The sequence below is a fragment of the Protopterus annectens genome, chromosome 16.part0, assembly GCF_019279795.1.
Source record: "Protopterus annectens isolate FY-2018-M chromosome 16.part0, PAN1.0, whole genome shotgun sequence".
Lineage (NCBI taxonomy): Eukaryota > Metazoa > Chordata > Ceratodontiformes > Protopteridae > Protopterus > Protopterus annectens.
This window is the reverse complement of record NC_056750.1, coordinates 806242402-806255748: the sequence shown is the minus strand read 5'-3', so window position 1 is coordinate 806255748 and position 13347 is coordinate 806242402. Positions and strand designations below refer to the sequence as shown.

The 13347-nt window shown below is 47.8% G+C and overlaps 1 protein-coding gene across 2 annotated transcripts in view; it reads right to left on the bottom strand.

The window, feature by feature from the left end:
• PRPF4 (pre-mRNA processing factor 4) overlaps positions 1-13347 on the bottom strand; it is a 981057-nt gene that overhangs the window by 564685 nt on the left and 403025 nt on the right. For both annotated transcript variants that reach the window (XM_044058032.1, XM_044058033.1), the window contains exon 4: positions 277-364. In XM_044058032.1, coding sequence (XP_043913967.1) covers positions 277-364 — 88 coding nt within the window. The remainder of the gene's footprint in view (positions 1-276; positions 365-13347) is intronic.

Here is a 13347-nt window from a genome sequence, read left to right as displayed (position 1 = left end):
CACCAGGCAGGAGCTTGCTGAGCTGTATACTAGAGGTTATGTTGCATGCACTTAGGCACTGATCTGCAACTTTCAAAAATAGCTGCAACAGATGCAACCTTAATAATTCTTTAGCCTTTCTGGCACCAGGATGCAGTATGAAACAATCTGTATGAAGTTAAATGTACTTTAACTTACAAGTTAAATTTCACTATGCTATACTGTACCTGTAAACCGATAAGTGTTTGGAAATTGAAAAAGCAGTAAAGTTTATTATTAATTTTTTTAAAGTCCTACCTCTTCCCTACTTTTCTTTGACTTTTCATCATCTTTCTTGGACTTTTTCAATGCATCTGGTCCAACCACTGACAGAATATTCCTTAACCTAAAATATAATAAGTACCAATTAATCTCCAAAAGTTAAAAGTCCGATATTTCAGTGAAGAAATCACACTTGCACAAAAACAGCAGATCACTTTTAAACAGCAGGCAGCAACAATCCAAAGGATTGTGCTAACGTGCTTACAAATAAAATATTTTGAACTGCAATAACTTTCTTTCCGGGTCATACATTTTCCACAATATTACACACTTCTGTAAAAAAGCATAAAAATGCAAATGGATCCAAGACAAATGACTGAAAACAATCAATCTAGAAAAAACAGTATGGCTACACCAGCTGAAAAAATGTTAAAGTCACGAATTACTTTCCAATAGTACTAAACAGGGTTGCTCCACATAGACTTTAAGACCTTTGCATAAGCCAAATCTAGGAATGCTCACAATAAAAACAATTAATGATATAGGCTACACAGCAAGTTGGGAATAAAAATAAACAAACACATTTTTGTAAAAAAAAGAACTTATGTACTCACCATAACGTTCCATCTGAGTAGGTAAACTTCATTTGTCAGCAACCTGTGGGTTTCGGATTCGATACGGATCCGAGCCGGCAGCATACCAAGCAAAAGATCCGAGCTCCAAGCTCCTCCCCCCTACCCATACTACACTGCAACCTCCTTCCAATCCTCAGATTGAGTTTGCCACTCCACACGTGACACCAACAAACTAACCTGAGACCCCTGAACCAAGGACAAACCTCCAGCTCGTGAACTCCGAACATCGAGCTCAGCAAAAATAAATGCCAAGGTAAGGGGGAAGGAGAGGATTGTTGCTGACAAATGAAGTTTACCTACTCAGATGGAACATTATGGTGAGTACATAACTTCTTTATCTGAAGCAGTTAACTTCATTTGATCAGCAACCTGTGGGACAGAGTCCCCAGCTACCCAAAATATTGGGGAGGCCCTTAAGGAAGGATATTCCGGAGCACTGCAGAGCCAAAGGAAGCCCTTCCTCTAGACACCAAATCCAGTTTATGAGTAATAAAGGTGTGAGAGGATGCCCAGGTAGCTGCTGAGCAAATGTCATCCAGGGAAACTCTAGACCAGAATGCTGCAGACGTTGCCATAGAACGTGTAGAATGAGCATGAACTCCTACTGGTTCTGGTAAACCAAGCTCTCTGTATGCTTGTAGGATACAAAGGGAAATCCATCTAGCAAGAGTCACTTTTGAAACTGGTTTCCCTAAAAAGGGCTTAGAAAAGGAAACAAAAGTTGATCAGATTTACGAAAGACCGCCGTCCTGTGCAAATAAAAACATAACTGCCTGTGAACATCCAGCAAATGAAGTTTGTATTCCCCTCTGTTCTGAAAATTAGGGAAAAGATAGGAAAATTAACAGATTGATTAATGTTTGTCTCAGAAGCAACTTAAGGGAGAAAAGATGGATTAGTCCTGAGAGACACCCTGTCCTTATGAAACACAAGATATGGGGGGGTTCATACAAAGAGTTTGAAGCTCCGACATTCTCCTGTCTGAAGTTATAGCTACCAGAAAAGTCATCTTCCATGACAAGAATTTTAAGTCAACTGATGCCGAGGGCTTGAAAGGAGGCACAACTAGGGCCTGAAGAACCACAGTCAGATCCCACGGCGGGGACAGATTCTTAATAGGAGGTCTCTGAAGAAAAGTGCCTTTCAAAAAGGTCTTACAAATTCTGGCAGCAGCGAGAGAGCTTAAATTGTCCCCTACATGGAAATGAGAAATAGCCGCCAGCTGAACCTTCACTGTGGAAGAGCTGGCTCCTTGCTGGAAGATATGAGATAAAAAAAGTCTAATACCACTGGGATCGGAGCGGTAAAAGTATCTAGATTTCTCTGTGAAGCCCAAATGGAGAAGAGAGTCTCCATTTGCTACAGTAAATTTTCCTGGTAGAGGATTTATGTGCCGCTACCAAGATAGATTTAACAGGAGAAGAGATACCGGGAGTCCTAGCAACTAGTGGAACTGGATCAGCCAAGCTGTGAGCTTCAGGCTGTCCAGATTCGGAGGAAGCATTCCCGAGGGATGATGAATCAGATCCGGAATGGGATCCAAGATCAAAGGTGGAGCTATGAGATGAGACCGTAGGCAGGGGAACCAGACTCGACGAGGCCAGAATGGGGCTATGAGGATCAATCTGCTCCCCAACCGGCGAGCTTTCTGTAAGAACTTTATCATGAGCGGGAGTGGGGGATACGCATAAAGAAGACCGGGTGGCCAAGCATGAACAAAAGCGTCTCTGGGGGCTTCCCCCGTCGGGGGGAGTAGGGTGAAAAACTCACTGCACTTCACATTGGAAGGTGATGCGAAGAGATTGCAGCAAGGCTGACCCCACTTTAGGAACATCTGTTCCGCTACACAGGGGTTTAGAGACTACTCGTAGGGAGAAAAGATAGTTCTGCTCAATTTGTCCACCAGGATGTTGGACCGACCCGGAATGTGCGTTGCAATCAAAAAGCGGTTGGTGGAGATCGCCCATTCCCAGACTCTCATGGCTTCTCAACAAAGGGGATAAGACTTGGTTCCCCCCTGTTTGTTGATATACCAGACCACTGACATATTGTCTGACTGGATCGCAATAGTTCCCAGAGGAAGATAAGCATGAAGGGCCTGCAACGTTAAAAGGACTGCTCTCATCTCTAGAACATTTATATACAGAACAGTCTCATTTTGAGTCCACGTGCCTTGAACAGTCCCTCTCCCCACCTTAGGTGGGAGGCATCTGTGGTCACCGTGGCTTGGGGTTGGGGTGCAATAAAGGGACGTCCCTGCTGCAAATTCGGGATTGGAGCCACCATGTGAGAGAATTTCTGCACACACTGCTCAGAGGGATTGGAAAATCTAGAGGTTGATGAAGAATCGACCACTGAACTTGCAACGTCCACTGTAGAATTCTCACATGCAGACGAGCACAAGGGATCAGGTTGATAGCTGCTGCCATGGACCCTAAGGCTCTCAGGACTAATTCTGCAGGGGACTGCAGAAGCACTAACACATGAAGTGCCAGGCTGTGTAGTCTGTCTGGGGTTAAGAATGCCCTGGCCTGGCGAGAATCTATTCTCGCTCCTATGAAGTCTAACACTTGAACAGGTTGAAGGGAAGACTTCCTGAGATTTATGGCAATCCCTAGCCGAGGAGATATCCGGAGAAAGAAATCTCTGGCTAGTAAGAGTAGATGCCTGGTGGGGGCGGTGAGGAGCCAGTCGTCCAGGTATGGGAAGACCTGAATGCCCTGAAGTCTCAGGTGGGCCGCTACAACTGCCATGACCTTGGTGAACACCCTGGGGGCTGTGGTGAGAGTGAAGGGTAGGACCCTGAATTGATAATGACTGGCCTCTAGCCAAAAGCGATGGAACCTCCTGGATCGCCTGTCCATCAGAATATGGTAATACACATCCTTGAGGTCTATCGAGCACAACCAGTCTTCCTCCTGCAGGAAGGGCATAATGGCTTGAAGCATGACCATCCAGAACGTTTCCTTGGCAACTAACAGGTTCATTGTTGATAGGTCGAGAATCGGCCTTAGGTCCCCCATCTTTTTTGGCACCAAAAAAAAAACCTGGAATAGATGCCTGATCTGGACTGGTCTGGGGACACCTGCTGGATGGCTCTTTTTTCTAGCAGCTTTTGTATTTCCAAGGCCACAGCCTCCCTCTGAGTGGGTGGGACGTCCGGGAGGAGCCTTGTGTAAGGGGGCTTGTTTATGAAGGGAATAGAATAGCCTCTGGATATTATTCGAAGCACGCAGCGATCTGTCGTGATGGACTCTCATTGGGCAAGGTGCATCGAAAAACGCCCCCCCCCCCCCGGCTGACTCCAGAGAGGAGCAGTCAGGCAACCCCTCAGGGTTGCTGTACGGGTCACTCTGAAAAAGGTTCCCGTGACCCAAAGTTCTTTGGCCCCCTTTACCTCTGGGCCGGCTTCCACCTTGTCCCCTTCTGCTTCTGGAGAAGGAGTCCCGAGCGTTCCGGGACTGCTGAGTTTTCCGGAACCACAGCTTCTTTTGACCTCACTGGTTCCTGGAAAAGGACCTTTGAGGGTTAGAGAAGCGGATCCCGACGGCTGACAGTGTCTTTCCGTCTTTCTCGCTCTGGACAAGCGTATTGCGGACAGTCTTCCCGAACAGGGTTGAACCGTCAAAGGGTGCATTAGCGAAGGACACCTTGAATGGTTCCAAAAAATCACAAAGACGGAGCCAGGAGTGACACCTTAAGGTGATGCCGGACCCACTAGCCCTAGCAGCTCCCTCAGTGGCATGAGAGAGTAAACGCATGGACGTATTGGACACAGACATGAATGTGGCCATATGAGCCGAAAAGATCTGCTTATCCTCAGCCGACATGGACTCCAGGGGAGACTCGGCATACTCTTTCACGAGGTCCCGCTGCAGTCAAATTACGTGGGCCAAGTAATTCAGCTCCCTTATAGTAAAGGTAGCTGAAGCAAAAGTCCGCTTTCCAAGACGGTCCATAGCCCTGGACTCCTTGTCTGGGGGGTGGACAGAGGAACTTTCTTGGGAGAGTTCCTTTTTCGTGGCCACCGCCGCCACCACCATGGCATCAACCGGAGAAACTTTGTTCCAAGAAGCTCTATCTGCCAGTGGGCTCAGTATTTTTACGGGCCTTTTGAGTATAGGCTCCGCAGTGTCCAGTTCCTTCCAAGCTCTGGTGGTGATAAGGTCCACCAGAAGGCTGGCAGGGGGGGACACCCAAGAGGTAGATGCATCTGTGTCGAATGCCTCCAGGAATACCAACTAGTCAGAGGAAGGTTTTTGGGTGGACCCCCCCCCCCCTCTGGCGAAGGATTTCCATAATATCTCCAAAGGAGATGTCTTTGGGGGGGGGGGTTGGGGGAACCTTCCCCTTCCACCAAGTTGGTATCCTCAGTGAGGGACTCGGGGGAGTCCAAGTGCCTCCTTTTACACTGGCGTTTGTGAGGGACCTCCTCGGGTGGACTCTCCGGGGAGGGCTCACAAATGGTTTTGTGTTCCTTCAAGGGAACTGGCTGGGGCACAATAGACACAGGCTGCCCCTGGGGGGACTGGATGATGGAAGACAAGCCCAACTGCGAGGGAGCAGGGATAGACCGTGAGGACAGAGTGAGGGGTCTCGACCCTTCAGAGAGAACCCTCTCCACAACGTTGAATGCAGAGGGAGAACCGGTCTCCCTAAAACTGGTGGTGAGGGTAGCTGAGACCCTCGGATCCGATGAAGGGATCAGAGCCAAAGTTGGAACGGCCGGACCCAAAGGGACGGTATACCCCGACCACAACGCAGCCTATGACACACTCATCCCCTCGGATCTGATGCCCAACTCTCGGCTCAGAGCTCGGATCCGAAAGTGGATCCGACAGACTCAAGGGCACGGCTGGCGTCAAGGCCGAAGGCACTATCGGCGCCAACCCCCTGGCTCCAGGGCTCCTCGAATCCAAAGACTCTGATATCCAATGGTGGATTGGAGAAGGAGCTATTGGGGCGAAAAACAGAGCCAAACTCCCCGCACCAGGAGGGGGGAGCCAGCAACACCCCCATCTGCAGTTGAGTTTGTAGAAACCTTCGCATCATCCGATCCAAGCCTGCTTCAGAGATGCTCAGAGTCTATCTACAGGACGCCACCGATGCCGGCCAGGAGAGCCGACGAAAAGATGACCTCGAGGGTAGTCTAGCCTCCTCCTCCGGCTCCGGAGAAAAATGTGGTGAACGGAGCAGAGGAGAGGATGGCCTGGTAACTTTAACAGGAGACAAAATCACCTTAGCGGGAGGGGCCGTTAGAGCCAACTCAGCCTGCCACTTGCAGACCTTCTCTCTATCTTTATCTTTTTATTTCTCTGAATGTCTCTGTCTCCCTGTGTTTTTTTTTATTCTCTCTTTCTTGGCCTCTCTCTCTCTCCCTGTGATAACGTGGGAGGGTGAGTCCCGGACAGGGGAGGAGGGCCTGAAGGCTGGACAGCCACAGCCGTGGCTGGTGAGGAAGCAGCAGAAGAGGCAGAAGTTGATTCTGTGGGTAGAAGACCTGCCAGAATTAACTTTTTGCAGCCGGATGACAAATGGGACACCCCCAAGCAAACTACACACACACACACACACACACACACACACACACACACACACACACACACACACACAAACACACACACACACACACACACACAGTGTAACAGACGGCTGGTGACAGCTTGTGGCCACACTCTGTGCACTTAGAGAAAGTCACTTTCTGACTTTCCAACATATTAAAGAACACACACACTCTACGGGCAGGAAGGGGGGGCCTACATGAACAGAAAGTTAACAACTTTCAAAGTACAAAAAAACAATTAGCATTGATGGAAACCCGTAGAGAGGGATAAACTAATAATTATTACTAAAAATATCAAAAGGGGCACACACAGACAAAAGTTTTTGAAAAACCCCGACAACTCGCCTGGAGCTCAAAAATCCCATGCTGGCGAAGCCACGGCAAACGAGGTCTGGGGATTGGAAGGAGGCTGCAGTGTAATATGGGTAGGGGGGAGGAGCTTGGAGCTCAGATCTTTTGCTTGGTATGCTGCCTGCTCTGATCCGTATCTGATCTGAAACCCACAGGTTGCTGATCAAATGAAGGCAACTACTTCAGACTGGAAGTTATATACTCACCAGAATAACAGATTTCTCTGGTCAGTGTCTGGAAACCAGAACTGCAGGACAGGTGCCTTTGGCACCCTCTAGTGATGGCAACAAACTCTATGCAAGCCCATACTCCTTCCCTACCCATAATTCCTTGATCAACAGGCATCCTCCAGAACAAGTATGCCATAAAACTCAGAAGGAAAAAAAAAAACAACTCTGAATAGAAACAATACAAAGACAACAGAACCCAGCCCACCCATCCACCCACCTCCAAACTGTCATAGCCCAATGGACCTGTATATAGGCAGTCATTTATTTTTATGCTCACTTGGGTAGTGCTAGCCACTTGTTATAAAATATGACTAAGTAATTCTGCCATGTTGACTAGTGTCACCATACGGGCATGGGTATTTGCCGGTGATACCTGGTTGAGGATCCAGCCTACTCAGATGGCTAGTGTGTGCCCACCATAAAACCTAGCAGACCTGGGTCAATAAGCCACTGGCCAACTGGTGTACATTTGCCCAGCTTGGGTTACCTGGGATAGAGAAAGCTTGACATATAACTAATTAACCTGCCAAATATGAACTACAAATTGCTACATCCAATGTAGATTCACTTACAGGCTGCAGCCTGGAAGTGGATGACATGATGGTAAGGAGGAGGCTGGACAACTTCTGTATCCAGAAGACATGATGGAAGGGAACTGTAGCACAGCCACTTAGCTTGGGATCCAGTGTCTAGGAATTGTAGTGAGAGAGAAGCTTCAGAAGATAGTGAGGAATGTCATCAGAATTAGTGACAAACCCTTGGCAATTAGATTCCATTGTAATGATAGGGTAGTATTCATAATCTCAGCCTATGCCCCACAGCAGGGTTGAGATAGTGAGGAACAGAATGCATTCAGAAGCATTTGCAGGACCTACTAGATGAAGCATGCAACATGAACTGGTGTTAACGTGTGACCTAAATGCATATATCAGGACAAACAGATAGAACAGGGTACGAGGACTGCCACAGTCCACATGGGTAGGGAAACCGTTATAAAGAAGGACAGGCCATTCTATACTTCTGTCTGGCAAATGGCTTGATGGTGACCAACACAAAAGAAAGAGTCACAACATCACGTCGGGGTAGAATCAGCAATTGCAAAATGTATTCCCAGTGAAACAGTTGGCCCACACAAAAGCACTGGTTGCCACAATCAGCTGTAAGCAGTGATCAGAGAAATCAGAGAAGATTCTAATTTCAACAGAGAGCAGGCTGAAAGTTGACTGGAGCGAAAGTACAACAGTTCAAGAAATTAATCAGCGCTCTAGCACCTCAAGAAGAATAAGAGGAGGAAATGGGTAGAGATGAAGACTTGCAGCTCCTCAAAACAGCATGTGTGAGGACTACAGGACACATATGCAGCTAAGCCAGGTAGAGAAACAGGGTACATAAGGAAAGCTTGTGGTGGAATGCAGAAGTCCAGGAATTCATCAAAAGAAAGGAATGCAAGAAAAAGCGGGAGATAGAAAAGATGGACCAGGCTAGGGAGGAATACTAGTTGGCTAACAAAGAGGCCAAGACAGGAGCTGCAATATCAAAGAACAAGGCATCAGAGGCAATCCACCAGCTTCTGGAATGTGACTCAGTAGAAGACACAAAGAAACTATCAGGTTGCAAGGCAAAGACAGAAAGATGAAGAAGACACTGGGATACCTTTCATAAAGGATGCCAGCAACAACCTGCTGACCAGTCCATAGGGTATCAAAGGCAGATGGAAGGAGTACTTCCAACAGCTTCTGAAAGAAGAAAACCCCACAGAAGCTGTACTGCCCCTAGACACAGCCTATGATGAAAGAAGAGGAGGAGACAACCACAGAAGTAGTAAGAACAGCACTAAACAAAATGAAGTCAGGGAAAGCAGCAGGCTTAGATGAGGATATGACAGATATAATAAAGATGTTGGGAGGGGAGGGAGAAATGGCTCCAGAGGGTATTTGTAGCAGTATGTAGAGAAAGGCATATTCCGGATGACTGGAGAATAAGCATACTAGTGTAAGTGTTCAAGAACAAAGTGGACATTCACAACTGTGGGCAGTAAGGAGACAGAGGTGTCAAACTCCTATCACACTGCATGAAAGGTCTGGAGAGAGTGACTGATTAACGAATACACAGACTAGTAGAAAGTAAGATGGGAGATGAGCATTAAAAAAAAAACACAAGAGAGCTAAAGCCACAAGAAAAAGAAGTTGTGTCTTACCACAACGTTCCATCTGAGTTGTTGATCTTCTTCCATTCATCACTGATGGGTACGGTTCCGAACCCTCGGAACTGAGTCGGCCAAATGCCAAGCTAGCGTACACCAAACTCTCGAGCCACGCTACTACCCACAATACTCTGTCCTTATGGAAAATCAAATAAGGACTCAATGCATAATGCTTGCAGCTCTGATACATGTCTGGCTGAAATAACAGCCATGAAAACACCAAAAAGAAACAAAAATATCAAATCTTCAAAATTGCCGAGGTACCAGGACAGGAGATATGGATTAAAGCTGTTTCTTTTTGCTCCACTCTCTGACTATTCATTTCATGGTGTGTTTTGATGAAATAACCGCCACCAGAAACAAAGTCTTCCAGGACAGAAACATCACATCACAGGTTGCAGCTGGCTCAAAGGGAGGTAGGGAAAGTTTGAAACACCCTAGACAGATTCCATGATTCCATAGGTTGCCTAATGGGAGGTCTAGAATGAAAAATCCCCTTCATGAAAGTCTTACACAGACAGGAAGAAATAATAGGAATTCCGTCTGAACCATCATGGAAACTGGAGATGGCAGCTAGATGCACCTGAATCATGGATGCAGAAGCCCCATTAAGGAAAAGCTCGGTCAGGTATTGAAGAACCATAGCTACTGGAGCAGAAACAGGATCCAGAGACAGCTCGTGCCCACAAGGAAAAACGTTTCCACTTGTCTTTATAAAGTTTTCTGGTAGAAGGTTTGTGGGAGGCCAGAATAATACTCCGTACCGGAGAAGAAAGTGACTCAAGCCTGGCTACTAACAGAAGTGGAGCAACCAAGCTGCCAGTTTGAGAGTGGCCGGATTTGGAGATGACAACCGTTGGGGGTGAGAAATGAAAACCTGACGGAAGTCTAAAATCCAAGGAGGTCAGAGCAGGTGTGGCTGAAGGAAGGGGAACCAAACCTGACGAGGCCATAAAGGGGCAATGAGAATCATTCTGCTTCTCAACCGAGTAGCTTTCCTTAAGACCAAGGGTATCAAGGGGATGGGAGGATAAGCATACAAGAGACCCATGGGCCAATCGAGAGTCAGAGCATCTCTCGAGGACTCCCCCTGTGGGGGAAAGAGGGGAAAAGTAGCTGCTGAACTTCACACTGGAGGGGGAGGCAAACAGATCGCAGCAAGGCCGGCCCCAGCGGCTGAAAATTTCCTCTGCCACTTCTGGGTTGAGAGACCATTCATGAGGAAACAAGATGCATCTGCTCAGCCTGTCTGCAATCACGTTGGAACTCCCCGGGATGTGTATAGCAATCAGGAAACAGTTGGTAGCTATCGCCCACTGCCAAATTCTCATGTCTTCGCGGAAAACGGGGTAAGATCTGGTCCCTCCCTGCTTGATGATGTACCAGAACACAGACATGTTGTCGGACTGGATAGCAATCGGTCCGACAGGAAGAAGAGGGTGGAGAGCTTGTAACATCAGTAACACAGCTCTGGGCTCTAGAAAGTTGATGTGCAAGTCGACTTCTAGAGGAGACCACGTGCCTTGAACAGATCTTCCCTGAAAATGTACCCCCCACCCTATCAGGGAAGCGTCTGTAGTCACTGTGGTGCTGGGCTGACGAGGTTGAAAGCAGCGACACCAAAGACTTTCGTCCATTCTCATCCACAAGAGGAGATCCTGCATGCAAAGATCGGTGATGAGGATTAGTGCATTCAAGGGATGATGATTGTGTATCCATTGAGTATGAAGAAGCCACTAACAGGTGCATATGAAGCCTGGCCAACAGAACAATGGGAATGGCTGTCGCCATTGAACCCAGAGCCTGCAAAACTTCCCTTGCAGACACTTTCCTGTGGTCGAATATCACTTGCACTTGTGTTCTCAGTCTTAAGAGCCTGTGATGAGGAAGAGATATTAGGCCGAGCTGAGTGTTGAACATAGCCCCCTATGAATTCCAGTTGCTGTGAGGGCTGAAGGTTTGATTTTTCCCAATTGATAGTAATACCCAAAGACTCCACCAGAGACAGAGTGTGGTGCAGGGCCCTGGTCAGTAGGCGCTCGGTGGGGGCAGAGAGAAGCCAATCGTCCAGATAAGGAAACACCTGGAATCCATGCAGTCTCAAGTGAGCTGTCACCACTGCTAGACATTTCATGAACACTCTGGGGACAGTCGAGAAACCAAAAGGCAGGACTCTGAATTGAAAATGATTGGCTCCCAGCCAGAAGCGCAAAAGCCTCCTGGAGCATTTGTCCATTTTGATGTGGTAATACACATCCCAGAGATCTAGAGAGCACATTCACACACTCTCCCGAAGGCATGCAAGGATGTACTGAACAGTGACCATGCGGAACTTGGTCTGTATAACTGACTCGTTCAAACAACTGAGATCCAGAATGGGCCTCCGGTCCCCCATCTTTTTTGGCACCAAAGAGAGTCTGGAGTAGAACCCTAATCCGCATTGATCTGGGGGGACCTTTTGTATGACTCGCTTTAGAAGAAGCTTCTTGATTTCGGAAGCTGCCTCCTCCCTTTAACTGGGTGGAACGTCAGGAAGGGAGAATTGAGGTCTTGGAAAGGATTTGAGGGGAATGTGATAGCCTCTGGTGATAATTCTCTGCACCCATAGATCGTCGGTAATGGAGGACTGGGCTGCTTGGTGCAGATAGAAACGTGCCCCGACTGCTTCCAGGGGAAAGCAATCGGGCAACGCTTCAGGAGCGCTGATAGGGCCTACCGGGGAAAGAATCTCTGGAGCCCTGATTCTGGTAACCCCCTCTGCCCCTAAAGGGATGTCTTCCACCGTCGGACCCTCCTCTGCCTCTGGAGGAGTCCTCGCCACATGCGTCACAAAAGTAACCTTGCAACTCCTTGTGCCACAACATTCCACTCCTCTAATTCCTGGAGAAGAAACGCTTAGGTTTGGAAAAGCGCAGGCCCACGGCAGACAAGGTCTTTCCGTCTTGCTCGCACCTGGCCAAAGTATCCTTGACCTTAGAACCAAAGAGCACAGAGGGCTCAATAGGGGCGTTCAAAAAGGAAGACTTGAAGGAATCCGGTAGGTCAGAAATGCACATTCAGGCATGACGGCGGACAACCACGCCAGCACCTGCTGCTCTAGCTGCTCCTTCGGTTGCATGGGAGAGCAACCTCATGGAGGAATTCAAAATCGCTTCAAGGGTGGCAAGTTGGGAGGCCACTTTGTCACGTGTTCCATCCGACACTTGACCCACGAGGCTACCAGAGAGTTCAGAAATAAGGTCTCTCTAGAGTCTCGTAAAGTGTGCCAAGAAATTCAGCGAACGCATGGCAAAAGTTGCTGCAGCAAAGACTCGCTTCCCTAGCCTGTCCACCTCCCGGGACTCCCTGTTGGGTGGATGAACATAGTACAGTTTTGTATCTACCATAAATGTAGATGTCCGATAGGTATGCATCTGCAGTCATAACATATGGGTTGTCCTGCCTCAGGCAGCCCTTCGGTCGGCCGGATTCCAAAGTCTGGGTCTGGCCTCGGCTGATGTCGCACTTTCCCCGACGTCAGAGCTTCTGGGGTATAAAGGCATCAGCCGACGCCATTTTCCTCAGTGTTTCTTGCCCCAGATGCCAGGTGCCCTCTAAGAAGGCTAAATTTGGATAAATGTTGAAAAATCCAAACAGTAGCAAACAAAATATATATACATATATACATACAAACAAATACACTATAATAGATTCCCCCAGCTAGCTGAAAGAGAGGTAAGCACCCTAGGAATACCACAGAGGGGAAGGAGGGTGAGTAATCCTGACTGCAGATGCATACCTATCGGACATCTACATTTATGGTAGGTACAAAACTGTACTATGTCCTTCAAGGATGCATCTGCAGTCATAACATATGGGTAGAATACCATAGCCAAACTGGGGGAGGAGGTACTAAGATAATGATGGTGTAGTTAAGATCCCCTGTAGAACTGCAGTTGCAAAACCTGCTCGGGATCTGGAATATAAAGGTAGATTGTAATGCTTGGCAAATGTATGCACGGAGCTCCAAGTAGCAGCTTCTAAAATGTCCTTGGTAGCCACCCCTCGTAGGAAAGCTGTAGTGGTGGCTGTGGCTCTTGTGGAGTGAGGTCTGATATTTTCAGGAGTTGTCTTTCCATGAAAAGA